This window comes from Argopecten irradians, chromosome 11, assembly GCF_041381155.1.
Source record: "Argopecten irradians isolate NY chromosome 11, Ai_NY, whole genome shotgun sequence".
Taxonomy (NCBI): Eukaryota; Metazoa; Mollusca; class Bivalvia; order Pectinida; family Pectinidae; genus Argopecten; species Argopecten irradians.
In genome coordinates, this window is record NC_091144.1 from 42,704,763 (window position 1) to 42,728,336 (window position 23,574).

The following is a 23,574-nucleotide window of genomic DNA, read 5'->3' on the forward strand; positions in this document are numbered from 1 at the left end:
GACAGCGTGGTAAGTGACACACACCTGGGTAGGTAGCCGGAGTGACAGCGTGGTAAGTGACACACACCTGGGGTAGGTAGCCGGAGTGACAGCGTGGTAAGTGACACACACCTGGGGTAGGTAGCCGGAGTGACAGCGTGGTAAGTGACACACACCTGGGGTAGGTAGCCGGAGTGACAGCGTGGTAAGTGACACACACACCTGGGGTAGGTAGCCGGAGTGACAGCGTGGTAAGTGACACACACCTGGGTAGGTAGCCGGAGTGACAGCGTGGTAAGTGACACACACCTGGGTAGGTAGCCGGAGTGACAGCGTGGTAAGTGACACACACCTGGGGTAGGTAGCCGGAGTGACAGCAGTGGTAAGTGACACACACCTGGGTAGGTAGCCGGAGTGACAGCGTGGTAAGTGACACACACCTGGGTAGGTAGCCGGAGTGACAGCGTGGTAAGTGACACACACCTGGGGTAGGTAGCCGGAGTGACAGCGTGGTAAGTGACACACACCTGGGTAGGTAGCCGGAGTGACAGCGTGGTAAGTGACACACACCTGGGGTAGGTAGCCGGAGTGACAGCGTGGTAAGTGACACACACCTGGGGTAGGTAGCCGGAGTGAGTGACAGCGTGGTAAGTGACACACACCTGGGGTAGGTAGCCGGAGTGACAGCGTGGTAAGTGACACACACCTGGGTAGGTAGCCGGAGTGACAGCGTGGTAAGTGACACACACCTGGGGTAGGTAGCCGGAGTGACAGCGTGGTAAGTGACACACACCTGGGGTAGGTAGCCGGAGTGACAGCGTGGTAAGTGACACACACCTGGGTAGGTAGCCGGAGTGACAGCGTGGTAAGTGACACACACCTGGGTAGGTAGCCGGAGTGACAGCGTGGTAAGTGACACACACCTGGGTAGGTAGCCGGAGTGACAGCGTGGTAAGTGACACACACCTGGGTAGGTAGCCGGAGTGACAGCGTGGTAAGTGACACACACCTGGGGTAGGTAGCCGGAGTGACAGCGTGGTAAGTGACACACACCTGGGTAGGTAGCCGGAGTGACAGCGTGGTAAGTGACACACACCTGGGGTAGGTAGCCGGAGTGACAGCGTGGTAAGTGACACACACCTGGGGTAGGTAGCCGGAGTGACAGCGTGGTAAGTGACACACACCTGGGTAGGTAGCCGGAGTGACAGCGTGGTAAGTGACACACACCTGGGGTAGGTAGCCGGAGTGACAGCATGGTAAGTGACACACACCTGGGTAGGTAGCCGGCTTAATTTCAATACTTCGTGGTTAATTAAGTCGAATTACGACGTACCTGGGTAGTATTACTACAATCACGACTATATGTAAAAAGGACATGGAGACCTCGAAGAATTTCTCAATCCGCTATCGTCCAAAATTCATCATAAAAAGACATCGTATGACACACGTGTAATAACACTATTGTGACGTCACAGGTAATAATGACGTTATAATGGAAAATATGACGTCACGCGATTGTCTCTGTGGACGGGAACGTCAAATCCGAGACATATATAGACACGAAATTGAAAGTTTCGTCTATATTTACATAAACACTAGTTATGTGATAAATATAATCTTACACTCGTGGCGTACCGATTTTTCTTTAATAAATAGCCACTCATTACAGATCCTCTATATTTGTTATTTGACGATAAAAGACTACATACACGTATAGACCGATATCAGTAGGTATCAAATGAAACTAAAATAAATCTTAAACATTCCCACCTTATCTGTCTGCACTGTACACACATGGCCATGTCAGTGTTTGACAGTCGTGTTCTGATCAAATCACAAATTTAAATATTATTTCAACTAAAGCAAACAAACGTGGGCTGTAAAACTAGTACCCGTTAGTGGTTTCAGCTAGGATGATCAAATTCTTGGCGTGTTCGATTGACCTTTAGTTTAACTTTGTCTTTGATTCTCTCTGACCACTGGTCGACTGACCTGTATTTATTTGGTTTGCATCAGAGCATGCGTCACTTCGCAATATATAAATATGTATGCGTATAATTATCTGTCAATTCAAAATAGATATTTTTCGGTTATTTGTATACGCAATTAAATTGGATTAACCACATTTTTGTATGTTTTGGTTACAGGCCATGTACGCTGATCTAGTAGCCAGCTGTGTCAGATCGTAACGCCGGAAACAGTAGTGGACACTGCATTAGTTATGGTCAATGGTGGTCGTAAATCCCTCACCTTTGAAACGTGTCAAGAAGATCTTTCTGGTTATATTAAATAAACCAAAGTAGGACCCATGGCCAATTCAACTTATCATACAAATGGATCATTTCCATGAAAAAAAAACAACAAAAAAAACAACAAAACCTACATCTTAAAAACTAATTTCCAGTGACATCATGCTTAAACATCGTTCTGGGAATAGGCCGGGTATTTTTCTATTAAGTTATACTTTATTATAGGTATGTGTTTGCGTGTTACAATGTACATGTAACATAATATCTATTATATATATCAGTCCTACACTTAACGGAATGTTCTAAGAAGCAATATAAAATGTGTAGTTTTTACTGTACAAAATGAGAATTTGTATTTATTTACCGTTAATTATAATCACTTACCTTGTAAAAGCAGTCAAAATTTCTAAAACATGTAAGGAGATACACAGAAATGTCACGCTGTGTACTATATTATCCGTCCTTGGTGTACAGTTATCAGTCCAATGTCCGGATATCTGTTGTTTTTCTGCTACCCTACTTATCGCCTCGGACAATGGGCTGGACAAGCCGGTTAATGAGACATAGAATTGAACCTGTGGGCATTTAGTTGATTTCGGACAATCCAAAAGAATTGACCACGGTGACGTCACATCACGTTCGTGGACGCCGACAGCTTGTGTCAGATAATCACGGGACCACGACACCCCGCTGATTATTTTGTTGTTAATGAAAACATTTTGATAACGACTTAAGACAGTTAACCGTTGCAGTCGTTCATGATTGAAAAGCAAAATTATTTGTCTGTAATGACTGGTGACAGGACAATGGTCAAAACTGACCGCTAATCAGAATATCAAACGACCTTAAGATGATTAAGCAAAACTATCAATGTTTTTGGAACAGATTAGTTGTATTGGTATAGTAATAAGATTTTGTAGTCATTGTCACAATTCGGTATTCATCGGCAGATCACAAAATGATAAAGGATATTTTTTAATAATTTATATAATTTACACCACTTGCTGTACAAGTAAAAATTGTCTTTTGTTATTTTTTTTCATTCTCTTGAATATTATATTCTTGTGCTACATGTAACTAGTTTATAAAAGGCACACCCTGTCAAACGTGGTATTCAAACTAATGTTAAAAATACCATAGAAACTACTTTTTTCTTTGATATTTGCATCTATATCGAAAGTACTTCTAGTTGCCTCTTTAAAAGAAGGCTACTTTTTCCAATTGTGATTTTAAAAAGACCCAAAGGGCCTGGAATTCTTCGTGTACATGTTCAATAACACTACCTTCACAAATATGTCAAAATAGGTCATCCTTTGTTAAATATTCTACATATTTTATTCATAAATCATTTGAGTAAATCGTAAACTTCATATCTCAGTCATTTTCAGAGTTTGAACGTGAAAAAAATGTTTGAAATATTTATCTTTACAAAAAATAACACTTTTGGGAAAAATGGAAAACGAAATATTTGCTCTTTATCACTTGATTTCACCCTAGTAAAATCCTCAATTTTGCCCTGCATTAAAATTATTGAAGGACATTCTCTGTCTTTGTGAAAATTAGTATCAAAATTAGAATCCGGGTCGTCTACTACATCATTATCGTTTACTACATCATTGTCGTCTACTACATCATTATCGTCTACTACATCATTATCGTCTACATCATTATCGTCTACTACATCATTATCGTCTACATCATTGTCGTCTACTACATCATTATCGTCTACTACATCATTATCGTCTACATCATTATCGTCTACATCATTATCGTCTACATCATTGTCGTCTACATCATTGTCGTCTACTACATCATTGTCGTCTACTACATCATTGTCGTCTACTACATCATTGTCGTCTACTACATCATTATCGTCTACATCATTATCGTCTACATCATTATCGTCTACTACATCATTATCGTCTACTACATCATTATCGTCTACATCATTGTCGTCTACTACATCATTATCGTCTACATCATTATCGTCTACTACATCATTGTCGTCTACATCATTGTCGTCTACTACATCATTATCGTCTACTACATCATTATCGTCTACTACATCATTATCGTCTACATCATTGTCGTCTACTACATCATTATCGTCTACTACATCATTGTCGTCTACATCATTGTCGTCTACTACATCATTATCGTCTACTACATCATTATCGTCTACATCATTATCGTCTACATCATTGTCGTCTACTACATCATTATCGTCTACATCATTATCGTCTACATCATTGTTGTCTACTACATCATTATCGTCTACTACATCATTGTCGTCTACTACATCATTATCGTCTACTACATCATTATCGTCTACTACATCATTATCGTCTACACATACACATCATTATCGTCTACTACATCATTATCGTCTACATCGTCTACTACATCATTATCGTCTACATCATTGTCGTCTACATCATTGTCGTCTACATCATTATCGTCTACTACATCATTGTCGTCTACTACATCATTATCGTCTACATCATTGTCGTCTACTACATCATTATCGTCTACTACATCATTGTCGTCTACTACATCATTGTCGTCTACTACATCATTATCGTCTACTACATCATTGTCGTCTACATCATTGTCGTCTACTACATCATTATCGTCTACATCATTGTCGTCTACTACATCATTATCGTCTACATCATTATCGTCTACTACATCATTATCGTACTACATCATTATCGTCTACATCATTGTCGTCTACTACATCATTGTCGTCTACATCATTGTCGTCTACTACATCATTATCGTCTACTACATCATTATCGTCTACTACATCATTATCGTCTACTACATCATTATCGTCTACATCATTATCGTCTACATCATCATTGTCGTCTACATCATTGTCGTCTACATCATTATCGTCTACTACATCATTATCGTCTACATCATTATCGTCTACATCATTGTCGTCTACTACATCATTATCGTCTACTACATCATTATCGTCTACTACATCATTATCGTCTACTACATCATTATCGTCTACATCATTATCGTCTACATCATTGTCGTCTACTACATCATTGTCGTCTACTACATCATTGTCGTCTACTACATCATTATCGTCTACTACATCATTATCGTCTACTACATCATTATCGTCTACTACATCATTATCGTCTACATCATTGTCGTCTACTACATCATTATCGTCTACATCATTGTCGTCTACATCATTGTCGTCTACATCATTATCGTCTACTACATCATTATCGTCTACATCATTGTCGTCTACATCATTGTCGTCTACTACATCATTGTCGTCTACTACATCATTATCGTCTACATCATTATCGTCTACATCATTGTCGTCTACTACATCATTGTCGTCTACATCATTGTCGTCTACTACATCATTATCGTCTACATCATTGTCGTCTACTACATCATTGTCGTCTACTACATCATTATCGTCTACATCATTGTCGTCTACTACATCATTGTCGTCTACATACATCATCATTGTCGTCTACTACATCATTGTCGTCTACATCATCATTGTCTACTACATCATTATCGTCTACTACATCATTATCGTCTACTACATCATTGTCGTCTACATCATTGTCGTCTACTACATCATTATCGTCTACTACATCATTGTCGTCTACATCATTGTCGTCTACTACATCATTATCGTCTACATCATTGTCGTCTACATCATTGTCGTCTACTACATCATTATCGTCTACTACATCATTATCGTCTACTACATCATTATCGTCTACATCATTGTCGTCTACATCATTGTCGTCTACATCATTATCGTCTACATCATTGTCGTCTACATCATTGTCGTCTACTTCATCATTATCGTCTACATCATTGTCGTCTACATCATCATTGTCGTCTACTACATCATTATCGTCTACACATCATTAGTCTATATCATGTGTCGTCTACTTCATTATTCGTCTACTACAGTCATTGTCGTCTACATCATTGTCGTCTACATCATCATTGTCACTTCATTCATTGCTCGTCTACATCATTATCGTCTACTATCATCATTGTCGTCTACTAATCATTGTCGTACTACATCATTGTCGTCTACATCATTGTCGTCTACTAATCTTTATCCTGTCTACTACATACTTTGTACATTACTACCATCATTGTCGTTACTACATCATTGATCGTCATACATCATTGTCGTACTACATTTCATTATTGTCGTCTACTAACATCATATATCGTCTACTACATCATTGTCGTCTACATCATTGTCGTCTACTACATCATTATCGTCTACATCATTGTCGTCTACTACATCATTATCGTCTACATCATTGTCGTCTACTTCATCATTATCGTCTACATCATTGTTCGTCTTACAATTATTATCGGTCTACTACATCATTATCGTTTATTACATCAGTTGTGTCTACTTCATTGATCGTCTACTACATCATTGTCGTCTACATCATTGTTGTTACTACATCATTATCGTCTACTACATCATATCGTCTTACTACATTAATCGTCGTACTACATCATTATCCGTCTATACATCATTGTCGTCTACATTCATTAGTCGTCTACTTCATTGTCGTCTACTTCATCATTATCGTCTACATCATTTGTCGTCTACTCATTATTATCGTATATACATCATTACTTTACTACTCATTGTCGTCTACATCATTGGTCGTTCCTTCATCATTATCGTCTACATATTATCGTCGTCTTCATTGTCGGCATACTTCATTGTTGTCACTAGCATCATTATCGTCTACTACTTCATTGTCGTCTACTACATCATTATCGTCTATCATTGTCGCTACTACATCATTGTCGTCTACATCATTGTAGTCTACATCATTATCGTCATTGTCTACATCATTATCGTCTACACATCATACGTCTACTACTTTCATTGTGTCTACTACATCATTATCGTCTACATCATTGTCGTCTATTAATCATTGTCGTCTACACATCATTGTCGTCTACATCATTATCGTCTCTATTCACAGTCGGACATTACATCATTATCGTCTACTTCATTGTGTGTCTACTACATCATTATCGTCTACATCATTATCGTCTACTACATTAAGGTCGTACTACATCATTGTTGTCTACTACATCATTACCTCGTCCTACATCATTATCGTCTATTAACAGGTCAGGACATTAAGGACAGTCATACACATCTTTACCTGTCTACTACATCATTATCGTCTACTACATCATTGTCGTCTACATTCAGGACAGTCTACACATCATTATCGTCTATCATTATCGTCTATTATCATTATCGTCGACTACACATCATTGTCGTCTACTACATCATTATCGTCTACTACATCATTGTCGACCTACATCATTACCTGTGTGGGACATCATTATCGTCTATTAACAGGTGAGGACATTAAGGACAGACATACACATCCTTTACCTGTGTGAGACTTCATTTATCGTCTATTAACAGGTGAGGACATTAAGGACAGACATACACACTCTTATACCTGTGTGGGACATCATTATCGTCTATAGTTAACAGTTTTCGGACATTAAGGACAGACATACACACCTTTACCTGTGTGGGACTTCATTATCGTCTATTAACATGTGAGGACATTAATGGACAGACATACACACCCTTTACCTGTGTGGGACTTCATTATCGTCTATTAACAGGTCTGGACATTAAGGACAGACATACACACCTTTACCTGTGTGTAGGACTTCATTATCGTCTATTAACAGGTAAGGACATTAAGGACAGACATACACACCTTTACCTGTGTGGGACTTCATTATCGTCTATTAACAGGTGGAGGACATTAAGGACAGACATACACACCTTTACCTGTGTGGGACTTCATTATCGTCTATTAACAGGTGAGGACATTAAGGACAGACATACACACCTTTACCTGTGTGGGACTTCATTATCGTCTATTAACAGGTTATGAGGACATTAAGGACAGACATACACACCTTTACCTGTGTGGGACATCATTATCGTCTATTAACAGGTGAGGACATTAAGGACAGACATACACACCTTTACCTGTGTGGGACTTCATTATCGTCTATTAACAGTGAGGACATTAAGGACAGACATACACACCTTTACCTGTGTGGGACTTCATTATCGTCTATTAACAGTCAGGACATTAAGGACAGACATACACACCTTTACCTGTGTGGGACTTCATTATCGTCTATTAACAGGTAGGACATTAAGGACAGACATACACACCTTTACCTGTGTGGGACTTCATTATCGTCTATTAACAGGTGAGGACATTAAGGACAGACATACACACCTTTACCTGTGTGGGACTTCATTATCGTCTATTAACAGGTAAGGACATTAAGGACAGACATACACACCTTTACCTGTGTGGGACTTCATTATCGTCTATTAACAGGTCAGAGACATTAAGGACAGACATACACACCTTTACCTGTGTGGGACTTCATTATCGTCTATTAACAGGTAAGGACATTAAGGACAGACATACACACCTTTACCTGTGTGGGACTTCATTATCGTCTATTAACAGGTGAGGACATTAAGGACAGACATACACACCTTTACCTGTGTGGGACTTCATTATCGTCTATTAACAGGTTAGGACATTAAGGACAGACATACACATCTTTACCTGTGTGGGACTTCATTATCGTCTATTAACAGTAGGACATTAAGGACAGACATACACACCTTTACCTGTGTGGGACTTCATTATCGTCTATTAACAGGTGAGGACATTAAGGACAGACATACACACCTTTACCTGTGTGGGACTTCATTATCGTCTATTAACAGGTAAGGACATTAAGGACAGACATACACACCTTTACCTGTGTGGACTTCATTATCGTCTATTAACAGTGTAAGGACATTAAGGACAGACATACACACCTTTACCTGTGTGGGACTTCATTATCGTCTATTAACAGGTCAGGACATTAAGGACAGACATACACACCTTTACCTGTGTGGACTTCATTATCGTCTATTAACAGGTAGGACATTAAGGACAGACATACACACCTTTACCTGTGTGGGACTTCATTATCGTCTATTAACAGGTCAGGACATTAAGGACAGACATACACACCTTTACCTGTGTGGGACTTCATTATCGTCTATTAACAGGTGAGGACATTAAGGACAGACATACACACCTTTACCTGTGTGGGACTTCATTATCGTCTATTAACAGTGAGGACATTAAGGACAGACATACACACCTTTACCTGTGTGGGACTTCATTATCGTCTATTAACAGTTATGCAGGACATTAAGGACAGACATACACACCTTTACCTGTGTGGGACTTCATTATCGTCTATTAACAGGTCAGGACATTAAGGACAGACATACACACCTTTACCTGTGTGGGACTTCATTATCGTCTATTAACAGGTCAGGACATTAAGGACAGACATACACACCTTTACCTGTGTGGACTTCATTATCGTCTATTAACAGTTATGGACATTAAGGACAGACATACACACCTTTACCTGTGTGGGACTTCATTATCGTCTATTAACAGGTGAGGACATTAAGGACAGACATACACACCTTTACCTGTGTGGGACTTCATTATCGTCTATTAACAGGTGAGGACATTAAGGACAGACATACACACCTTTACCTGTGTGGGACTTCATTATCGTCTATTAACAGGTCAGGACATTAAGGACAGACATACACACCTTTACCTGTGTGGGACTTCATTATCGTCTATTAACAGGTCAGGACATTAAGGACAGACATACACACCTTTACCTGTGTGGGACTTCATTATCGTCTATTAACAGGTAGGACATTAAGGACAGACATACACACCTTTACCTGTGTGGGACTTCATTATCGTCTATTAACAGGTAAGGACATTAAGGACAGACATACACACCTTTACCTGTGTGGGACTTCATTATCGTCTATTAACAGTTAGGACATTAAGGACAGACATACACACCTTTACCTGTGTGGGACTTCATTATCGTCTATTAACAGGTCAGGACATTAAGGACAGACATACACACCTTTACCTGTGTGGACTTCATTATCGTCTATTAACAGGTTAGGACATTAAGGACAGACATACACACCTTTACCTGTGTGGGACTTCATTATCGTCTATTAACAGGTCAGGACATTAAGGACAGGACATACACACTTTACCTGTGTGGACTTCATTAGTCACCTTTAAGACAGACAACACACTTTACCTGTGTGGGACTTCATTATCGTCTATTAACAGGTCAGGACATTAAGGACAGACATACACACCTTTACCTGTGTGGGACTTCATTATCGTCTATTAACAGTAGGACATTAAGGACAGACATACACACCTTTACCTGTGTGGGACTTCATTATCGTCTATTAACAGGTGAGGACATTAAGGACAGACATACACACCTTTACCTGTGTGGGACTTCATTATCGTCTATTAACAGGTGAGGACATTAAGGACAGACATACACACCTTTACCTGTGTGAGACATCATTATCGTCTATTAACAGGTGAGGACATTAAGGACAGACATACACACCTTTACCTGTGTGAGACATCATTATCGTCTATTAACAGTCGAGTACATTAAGGACAGACATACACACCTTTACCTGTGTGGGACTTCATTATCGTCTATTAACAGGTAAGGACATTAAGGACAGACATACACACCTTTACCTGTGTGGGACTTCATTATCGTCTATTAACAGGTGAGGACATTAAGGACAGACATACACACCTTTACCTGTGTGGGACTTCATTATCGTCTATTAACAGGTGAGGACATTAAGGACAGACATACACACCTTTACCTGTGTGGGACTTCATTATCGTCTATTAACAGTGAGGACATTAAGGACAGACATACACACCTTTACCTGTGTGGGACTTCATTATCGTCTATTAACAGGTAGGACATTAAGGACAGACATACACACCTTTACCTGTGTGGGACTTCATTATCGTCTATTAACAGGTCAGGACATTAAGGACAGACATACACACCTTTACCTGTGTGGGACTTCATTATCGTCTATTAACAGGTGAGGACATTAAGGACAGACATACACACACCTTTACCTGTGTGGGACTTCATTATCGTCTATTAACAGTGAGGACATTAAGGACAGACATACACACCTTTACCTGTGTGGGACTTCATTATCGTCTATTAACAGGTCAGGACATTAAGGACAGACATACACACCTTTACCTGTGTGGGACTTCATTATCGTCTATTAACAGGTGAGGACATTAAGGACAGACATACACACCTTTACCTGTGTAGGACTTCATTATCGTCTATTAACGGGTCAGGACATTAAGGACAGACATACACACCTTTACCTGTGTGGGACTTCATTATCGTCTATTAACAGGTGAGGACATTAAGGACAGACATACACACCTTTACCTGTGTAGGACTTCATTATCGTCTATTAACATGTAAGGACATTAACAACAGACATACACACCTTTACCTGTGTGGGACTTCATTATCGTCTATTAACAGGTCAGGACATTAAGGACAGACATACACACCTTTACCTGTGTGGGACTTCATTATCGTCTATTAACAGGTCAGGACATTAAGGACAGACATACACACCTTTACCTGTGTGGGACTTCATTATCGTCTATTAACAGGTGAGGACATTAAGGACAGACATACACACCTTTACCTGTGTGGGACTTCATTATCGTCTATTAACAGGTGAGGACATTAAGGACAGACATACACACCTTTACCTGTGTGGGACTTCATTATCGTCTATTAACAGGTCAGGACATTAAGGACAGACATACACACCTTTACCTGTGTGGGACTTCATTATCGTCTATTAACAGGTAAGGACATTAAGGACAGACATACACACCTTTACCTGTGTGGGACTTCATTATCGTCTATTAACAGGTAAGGACATTAAGGACAGACATACACATCTTTACCTGTGTGGGACTTCATTATCGTCTATTAACAGGTGAGGACATTAAGGACAGACATACACACCTTTACCTGTGTGGGACTTCATTATCGTCTATTAACAGGTGAGGACATTAAGGACAGACATACACACCTTTACCTGTGTGGGACTTCATTATCGTCTATTAACAGTTATGGACATTAAGGACAGACATTAAGGACAGACATACACACCTTTACCTGTGTGGGACTTCATTATCGTCTATTAACAGGTAAGGACATTAAGGACAGACATACACACCTTTACCTGTGTGGGACTTCATTATCGTCTATTAACAGGTGAGGGCATTAAGGACAGACATACACACCTTTACCTGTGTGGGACTTCATTATCGTCTGTTAACAGTTATGGACATTAAGGACAGACATACACACCTTTACCTGTGTGGGACTTCATTATCGTCTATTAACAGTTATAGAAATTAAGGACAGACATACACACCCTTACCTGTGTGAGACTTCATTATCGTCTATTAACAGTTATGGACATTAAGGACAGACATACACATCTTTACCTGTGTGGGACTTCATTATCGTCTATTAACAGGTCAGGACATTAAGGACAGACATACACACCTTTACCTGTGTGGGACTTCATTATCGTCTATTATTAACAGGTCAGGACATTAAGGACAGACATACACACCTTTACCTGTGTGGGACTTCATTATCGTCTATTAACAGGTCAGGACATTAAGGACAGACATACACACCTTTACCTGTGTAGGACTTCATTATCGTCTATTAACAGGTGAGGACATTAAGGACAGACATACACACCTTTACCTGTGTGGGACTTCATTATCGTCTATTAACAGGTCAGGACATTAAGGACAGACATACACACCTTTACCTGTGTGAGGACTTCATTATCGTCTATTAACAGGTGAGGACATTAAGGACAGACATACACACCTTTACCTGTGTAGGACTTCATTATCGTCTATTAACAGTTATGGACATTAAGGACAGACATACACATCTTTACCTGTGTGGGACTTCATTATCGTCTATTAACAGGTCAGGACATTAAGGACAGACATACACACCTTTACCTGTGTGGGACTTCATTATCGTCTATTAACAGGTCAGGACATTAAGGACAGACATACACACCTTTACCTGTGTAGGACTTCATTATCGTCTATTAACAGTAGGACATTAAGGACAGACATACACACCTTTACCTGTGTGGGACTTCATTATCGTCTATTAACAGGTAGGACATTAAGGACAGACATACACACCTTTACCTGTGTGGGACTTCATTATCGTCTATTAACAGGTGAGGACATTAAGGACAGACATACACACCTTTACCTGTGTGGGACTTCATTATCGTCTATTAACAGGTGAGGACATTAAGGACAGACATACACACCTTTACCTGTGTGGGACTTCATTATCGTCTATTAACAGGTAAGGACATTAAGGACAGACATACACACCTTTACCTGTGTGGGACTTCATTATCGTCTATTAACAGTTAGGACATTAAGGACAGACATACACACCTTTACCTGTGTGGGACTTCATTATCGTCTATTAACAGTTCAGGACATTAAGGACAGACATACACATCTTTACCTGTGTGGACTTCATTATCGTCTATTAACAGGTGAGGACATTAAGGACAGACATACACACCTTTACCTGTGTGGGACTTCATTATCGTCTATTAACAGGTGAGGACATTAAGGACAGACATACACACCTTTACCTGTGTGGGACTTCATTATCGTCTATTAACAGGTGAGGACATTAAGGACAGACATACACACCTTTACCTGTGTGGGACTTCATTATCGTCTATTAACAGGTGAGGACATTAAGGACAGACATACACACCTTTACCTGTGTGAGACATCATTATCGTCTATTAACAGGTGAGGACATTAAGGACAGACATACACACCTTTACCTGTGTGGGACTTCATTATCGTCTATTAACAGGTGAGGACATTAAGGACAGACATACACACCTTTACCTGTGTGGGACTTCATTATCGTCTATTAACAGGTCAGGACATTAAGGACAGACATACACATCTTTACCTGTGTGGGACTTCATTATCGTCTATTAACAGGTAAGGACATTAAGGACAGACATACACACCTTTACCTGTGTGGGACTTCATTATCGTCTATTAACAGGTGAGGACATTAAGGACAGACATACACACCTTTACCTGTGTGGGACTTCATTATCGTCTATTAACAGGTCAGGACATTAAGGACAGACATACACACCTTTACCTGTGTGGGACTTCATTATCGTCTATTAACAGTTATGGACATTAAGGACAGACATACACACACTTTACCTGTGTGGGACTTCATTATCGTCTATTAACAGGTCAGGACATTAAGGACAGACATACACACCTTTACCTGTGTGGGACTTCATTATCGTCTATTAACAGGTCAGGACATTAAGGACAGACATACACACCTTTACCTGTGTGGGACTTCATTATCGTCTATTAACAGTTATGGACATTAAGGACAGACATACACACCTTTACCTGTGTGGGACTTCATTATCGTCTATTAACAAGTGAGGGCATTAAGGACAGACATACACACCTTTACCTGTGTGGGACTTCATTATCGTCTATTAACAGGTCAGGACATTAAGGACAGACATACACACCTTTACCTGTGTGGGACTTCATTATCGTCTATTAACAGGTCAGGACATTAAGGACAGACATACACATCTTTACCTGTGTGGGACTTCATTATCGTCTATTAACAGGTCAGGACATTAAGGACAGACATACACACCTTTACCTGTGTGGGACTTCATTATCGTCTATTAACAGGTGAGGACATTAAGGACAGACATACACACCTTTACCTGTGTGGGACTTCATTATCGTCTATTAACAGGTAAGGACATTAAGGACAGACATACACACCTTTACCTGTGTGGGACTTCATTATCGTCTATTAACAGTTATGGACATTAAGGACAGACATACACACCTTTACCTGTGTGGGACTTCATTATCGTCTATTAACAGGTCAGGACATTAAGGACAGACATACACACCTTTACCTGTGTGGGACTTCATTATCGTCTATTAACAGGTCAGGACATTAAGGACAGACATACACACCTTTACCTGTGTGGGACTTCATTATCGTCTATTAACAGGTAGGACATTAAGGACAGACATACACACCTTTACCTGTGTGGGACTTCATTATCGTCTATTAACAGGTCAGGACATTAAGGACAGACATACACACCTTTACCTGTGTGGGACTTCATTATCGTCTATTAACAGGTGAGGACATTAAGGACAGACATACACACCTTTACCTGTGTGGGACTTCATTATCGTCTATTAACAGGTAGGACATTAAGGACAGACATACACACCTTTACCTGTGTGGGACTTCATTATCGTCTATTAACAGGTGAGGACATTAAGGACAGACATACACACCTTTACCTGTGTGGGACTTCATTATCGTCTATTAACAGGTAGGACATTAAGGACAGACATACACACCTTTACCTGTGTGGGACTTCATTATCGTCTATTAACAGTTATGGACATTAAGGACAGACATACACACCTTTACCTGTGTGGGACTTCATTATCGTCTATTAACAGGTGAGGACATTAAGGACAGACATACACATCTTTACCTGTGTGGGACTTCATTATCGTCTATTAACAGTCGAGGACATTAAGGACAGACATACACACCTTTACCTGTGTGGGACTTCATTATCGTCTATTAACAGGTCGAGGACATTAAGGACAGACATACACACCTTTACCTGTGTGGGACTTCATTATCGTCTATTAACAGGTGAGGACATTAAGGACAGACATACACACCTTTACCTGTGTGGGACTTCATTATCGTCTATTAACAGGTCAGGACATTAAGGACAGACATACACACCTTTACCTGTGTGTGGGACTTCATTATCGTCTATTAACAGGTCAGGACATTAAGGACAGACATACACACCTTTACCTGTGTGGGACTTCATTATCGTCTATTAACAGGTCAGGACATTAAGGACAGACATACACACCTTTACCTGTGTGGGACTTCATTATCGTCTATTAACAGGTGAGGACATTAAGGACAGACATACACACCTTTACCTGTGTGGGACTTCATTATCGTCTATTAACAGGTGAGGACATTAAGGACAGACATACACACCTTTACCTGTGTGTGGGACTTCATTATCGTCTATTAACAGGTCAGGACATTAAGGACAGACATACACACATCTTTACCTGTGTGGGACTTCATTATCGTCTATTAACAGGTCAGGACATTAAGGACAGACATACACACCTTTACCTGTGTGGGACTTCATTATCGTCTATTAACAGGTCAGGACATTAAGGACAGACATACACACCTTTACCTGTGTGGGACTTCATTATCGTCTATTAACAGGTAGGACATTAAGGACAGACATACACACCTTTACCTGTGTGGGACTTCATTATCGTCTATTAACAAGTGAGGACATTAAGGACAGACATACACACCTTTACCTGTGTGGGACTTCATTATCGTCTATTAACGGGTCAGGACATTAAGGACAGACATACACACCTTTACCTGTGTGGGACTTCATTATCGTCTATTAGGACAGGGAAACAACTTTAGGACATTAAGGACAGACATACACACACCTTTACCTGTGTGGGACTTCATTATCGTCTATTAACAGGTCAGGACATTAAGGACAGACATACACACCTTTACCTGTGTGGGACTTCATTATCGTCTATTAACAGGTAAGGACATTAAGGACAGACATACACACCTTTACCTGTGTGGGACTTCATTATCGTCTATTAACAGGTAGGACATTAAGGACAGACATACACACCTTTACCTGTGTGGGACTTCATTATCGTCTATTAACAGGTAAGGACATTAAGGACAGACATACACACCTTTACCTGTGTGGGACTTCATTATCGTCTATTAACAGGTAAGGACATTAAGGACAGACATACACACCTTTACCTGTGTGGGACTTCATTATCGTCTATTAACAGGTGAGGACATTAAGGACAGACATACACACCTTTACCTGTGTGGGACTTCATTATCGTCTATTAACAGTAAGGACATTAAGGACAGACATACACACCTTTACCTGTGTAGGACTTCATTATCGTCTCTATTAACAGGTCAGGACATTAAGGACAGACATACACACACCTTTACCTGTGTGGGACTTCATTATCGTCTATTAACAGGTAAGGACATTAAGGACAGACATACACACCTTTACCTGTGTGGGACTTCATTATCGTCTATTAACAGGTGAGGACATTAAGGACAGACATACACACCTTTACCTGTGTGGGACTTCATTATCGTCTATTAACAAGTGAGGGCATTAAGGACAGACATACACACCTTTACCTGTGTGGGACTTCATTATCGTCTATTAACAGGTCAGGACATTAAGGACAGACATACACACCTTTACCTGTGTGAGACTTCATTATCGTCTATTAACAGGTAAGGACATTAAGGACAGACATACACACCTTTACCTGTGTGAGACATCATTATCGTCTATTAACAGGTGAGGACATTAAGGACAGACATACACATCTTTACCTGTGTGGGACATCATTATCGTCTATTAACAGGTGAGGACATTAAGGACAGACATACACACCTTTACCTGTGTGGGACTTCATTATCGTCTATTAACAGGTCAGGACATTAAGGACAGACATACACACCTTTACCTGTGTGGGACTTCATTATCGTCTATTAACAGGTAAGGACATTAAGGACAGACATACACACCTTTACCTGTGTGAGACATCATTATCGTCTATTAACAGGTGAGGACATTAAGGACAGACATACACACCTTTACCTGTGTGGGACATCATTATCGTCTATTAACAGTCGAGTACATTAAGGACAGACATACACACCTTTACCTGTGTGGGACTTCATTATCGTCTATTAACAGTTATAGAAATTAAGGACAGACCTACACACCCTTACCTGTTTGAGACTTATATTATCGTCTATTAACAGTAGGACATTAAGGACAGACATACACACCTTTACCTGTGTGGGACTTCATTATCGTCTATTAACAGGTTAGGACATTAAGGACAGACATACACACCTTTACCTGTGTGGGACTTCATTATCGTCTATTAACAGGTCAGGACATTAAGGACAGACATACACACCTTTACCTGTGTGGGACTTCATTATCGTCTATTAACAGGTGAGGACATTAAGGACAGACATACACACCTTTACCTGTGTGGGACTTCATTATCGTCTATTAACAGGTAAGGACATTAAGGACAGACATACACACCTTTACCTGTGTGGGACTTCATTATCGTCTATTAACAGGTAGGACATTAAGGACAGACATACACACCTTTACCTGTGTGGGACTTCATTATCGTCTATTAACAGGTAAGGACATTAAGGACAGACATACACACCTTTACCTGTGTGGGACTTCATTATCGTCTATTAACAGGTCAGGACATTAAGGACAGACATACACACCTTTACCTGTGTGGGACTTCATTATCGTCTATTAACAGGTGAGGACATTAAGGACAGACATACACACCTTTACCTGTGTGGGACTTCATTATCGTCTATTAACAGGTGAGGACATTAAGGACAGACATACACACCTTTACCTGTGTGGGACTTCATTATCGTCTATTAACAGGTTAGGACATTAAGGACAGACATACACACCTTTACCTGTGTGGGACTTCATTATCGTCTATTAACAGGTAAGGACATTAAGGACAGACATACACACCTTTACCTGTGTGGGACTTCATTATCGTCTATTAACAGGTCAGGACATTAAGGACAGACATACACACCTTTACCTGTGTGGGACTTCATTATCGTCTATTAACAGGTAGGACATTAAGGACAGACATACACACCTTTACCTGTGTGGGACTTCATTATCGTCTATTAACAGGTCAGGACATTAAGGACAGACATACACACCTTTACCTGTGTGGGACTTCATTATCGTCTATTAACAGGTGAGGACATTAAGGACAGACATACACACCTTTACCTGTGTGGGACTTCATTATCGTCTATTAACAGTCGAGGACATTAAGGACAGACATACACACCTTTACCTGTGTGGGACTTCATTATCGTCTATTAACAGGTAAGGACATTAAGGACAGACATACACACCTTTACCTGTGTGGGACTTCATTATCGTCTATTAACAGTGAGGACATTAAGGACAGACATACACATCTTTACCTGTGTGGGACTTCATTATCGTCTATTAACAGGTCAGGACATTAAGGACAGACATACACACCTTTACCTGTGTGGGACTTCATTATCGTCTATTAACAGGTGAGGACATTAAGGACAGACATACACATCTTTACCTGTGTGGGACTTCATTATCGTCTATTAACAGGTGAGGACATTAAGGACAGACATACACACCTTTACCTGTGTGGGACTTCATTATCGTCTATTAACAGGTGAGGACATTAAGGACAGACATACACACCTTTACCTGTGTGAGACTTCATTATCGTCTATTAACAGGTGAGGACATTAAGGACAGACATACACATCTTTACCTGTGTGGGACTTCATTATCGTCTATTAACAGTTTATGGACATTAAGGACAGACATACACATCTTTACCTGTGTGGGACTTCATTATCGTCTATTAACAGGTCAGGACATTAAGGACAGACATACACACCTTTACCTGTGTGGGACTTCATTATCGTCTATTAACAGGTCAGGACATTAAGGACAGACATACACACCTTTACCTGTGTGGGACTTCATTATCGTCTATTAACAGAAGGACATTAAGGACAGACATACACACCTTTACCTGTGTGGGACTTCATTATCGTCTATTAACAGGTAGGACATTAAGGACAGACATACACACCTTTACCTGTGTGGGACTTCATTATCGTCTATTAACAGGTGAGGACATTAAGGACAGACATACACACCTTTACCTGTGTGGGACTTCATTATCGTCTATTAACAGGTCAGGACATTAAGGACAGACATACACACCTTTACCTGTGTGGGACTTCATTATCGTCTATTAACAGGTGAGGACATTAAGGACAGACATACACACCTTTACCTGTGTGGGACTTCATTATCGTCTATTAACATGTAAGGACATTAAGGACAGACATACACACCTTTACCTGTGTGGGACTTCATTATCGTCTATTAACAGGTCAGGACATTAAGGACAGACATACACACCTTTACCTGTGTGGGACTTCATTATCGTCTATTAACAGGTAAGGACATTAAGGACAGACATACACACCTTTACCTGTGTGGGACTTCATTATCGTCTATTAACAGGTGAGGACATTAAGGACAGACATACACACCTTTACCTGTGTGGGACTTTCATTATCGTCTATTAACAGGTGAGGACATTAAGGACAGACATACACACCTTTACCTGTGTGGGACTTCATTATCGTCTATTAACAGGTGAGGACATTAAGGACAGACATACACACCTTTACCTGTGTGGGACTTCATTATCGTCTATTAACAGGTGAGGACATTAAGGACAGACATACACATCCTTACCTGTGTGGGACTTCATTATCGTCTATTAACAGTCGAGTACATTAAGGACAGACATACACACCTTTACCTGTGTGGGACTTCATTATCGTCTATTAACAGGTAAGGACATTAAGGACAGACATACACATCTTTACCTGTGTGGGACTTCATTATCGTCTATTAACAGGTGAGGACATTAAGGACAGACATACACACCTTTACCTGTGTGAGGACTTCATTATCGTCTATTAACAGGTGAGGACATTAAGGACAGACATACACACCTTTACCTGTGTGGGACTTCATTATCGTCTATTAACAGGTCAGGACATTAAGGACAGACATACACACCTTTACCTGTGTGGGACTTCATTATCGTCTATTAACAAGTGAGGGCATTAAGGACAGACATACACACCTTTACCTGTGTGGGACTTCATTATCGTCTATTAACAGGTGAGGACATTAAGGACAGACATACACACCTTTACCTGTGTGGGACTTCATTATCGTCTATTAACAGGTCAGGACATTAAGGACAGACATACACACCTTTACCTGTGTGGGACTTCATTATCGTCTATTAACAGGTCAGGACATTAAGGACAGACATACACACCTTTACCTGTGTGGGACTTCATTATCGTCTATTAACAGGTCAGGACATTAAGGACAGACATACACACCTTTACCTGTGTGGGACTTCATTATCGTCTATTAACAGGTAAGGACATTAAGGACAGACATACACACCTTTACCTGTGTGAGACATCATTATCGTCTATTAACAGGTGAGGACATTAAGGACAGACATACACACCTTTACCTGTGTGAGACATCATTATCGTCTATTAACAGTCGAGTACATTAAGGACAGACATACACACCCTTACCTGTGTGGGACTTCATTATCGTCTATTAACAGGTGAGGACATTAAGGACAGACATACACACTTTACCTGTGTAGGACTTCATTATCGTCTATTAACAGTGAGGACATTAAGGACAGACATACACACCTTTACCTGTGTGGGACTTCATTATCGTCTATTAACAGGTGAGGACATTAAGGACAGACATACACACCTTTACCTGTGTGGGACTTCATTATCGTCTATTAAAGTGAGGACATTAAGGACAGACATACACACCTTTACCTGTGTGGGACTTCATTATCGTCTATTAACAGGTCAGGACATTAAGGACAGACATACACATCTTTACCTGTGTGGGACTTCATTATCGTCTATTAACAGGTAGGACATTAAGGACAGACATACACACCTTTACCTGTGTGGGACTTCATTATCGTCTATTAACAGGTGAGGACATTAAGGACAGACATACACACCTTTACCTGTGTGGGACTTCATTATCGTCTATTAACAGGTGAGGACATTAAGGACAGACATACACACCTTTACCTGTGTGGGACTTCATTATCGTCTATTAACAGGTAGGACATTAAGGACAGACATACACACCTTTACCTGTGTGGGACTTCATTATCGTCTATTAACAGGTCAGGACATTAAGGACAGACATACACACCTTTACCTGTGTGGGACTTCATTATCGTCTATTAACAGGTAAGGACATTAAGGACAGACATACACATCTTTACCTGTGTGGGACTTCATTATCGTCTATTAACAGGTCAGGACATTAAGGACAGACATACACACCTTTACCTGTGTGAGACTTCATTATCGTCTATTAACAGGTAAGGACATTAAGGACAGACATACACATCTTTACCTGTGTGGGACTTCATTATCGTCTATTAACAGGTCAGGACATTAAGGACAGACATACACACCTTTACCTGTGTGGGACTTCATTATCGTCTATTAACAGGTCAAGGACATTAAGGACAGACATACACACCTTTACCTGTGTAGGACTTCATTATCGTCTATTAACAGGTGAGGACATTAAGGACAGACATACACACCTTTACCTGTGTGGGACTTCATTATCGTTCTATTAACAGGTCAGGACATTAAGGACAGACATACACACCTTTACCTGTGTGGGACTTCATTATCGTCTATTAACAAGGTGAGGACATTAAGGACAGACATACACACCTTTACCTGTGTGGGACTTCATTATCGTCTATTAACAGGTGAGGACATTAAGGACAGACATACACACCTTTACCTGTGTGGGACTTCATTATCGTCTATTAACAGGTAAGGACATTAAGGACAGACATACACACCTTTACCTGTGTGGACTTCATTATCGTCTATTAACAGGTGAGGACATTAAGGACAGACATACACACCTTTACCTGTGTGGGACTTCATTATCGTCTATTAAAACAGTCGAGGACATTAAGGACAGACATACACACCTTTACCTGTGTGGACTTCATTATCGTCTATTAACAGTTATAGGACATTAAGGACAGACATACACATCTTTACCTGTGTGGGACTTCATTATCGTCTATTAACAGGTCAGGACATTAAGGACAGACATACACACCTTTACCTGTGTGGGACTTCATTATCGTCTATTAACAGGTAAGGACATTAAGGACAGACATACACACCCTTTACCTGTGTGGGACTTCATTATCGTCTATTAACAGTTATGAGGACATTAAGGACAGACATACACACCTTTACCTGTGTGGGACTTCATTATCGTCTATTAACAAGGTAAGCTTAAGGTACATTAAGGACAGGACATACACACCTTTACCTGTGTGGG

At 40.2% G+C, this 23,574-nt stretch overlaps 2 protein-coding genes across 2 annotated transcripts in view; both read right to left on the minus strand.

Annotated features, from left to right (window-relative positions):
- The window catches only part of LOC138335610 (fibroblast growth factor receptor-like 1), a 153,008-nt gene that overhangs the window by 111,985 nt on the left and 17,449 nt on the right, over nucleotides 1–23,574 (minus strand). The window lies entirely within an intron of this gene.
- On the minus strand, nucleotides 4,921–6,432 carry LOC138334652 (protein PFC0760c-like). Its single transcript, XM_069283289.1, has 3 exons — nucleotides 6,423–6,432; nucleotides 5,716–6,132; nucleotides 4,921–5,678 (listed from the first exon to the last, which is right to left on the minus strand). The coding sequence occupies exons 1-3, from the start codon at nucleotides 6,430–6,432 to the stop codon at nucleotides 4,921–4,923; spliced, it is 1,185 nt and encodes a 394-aa protein (XP_069139390.1).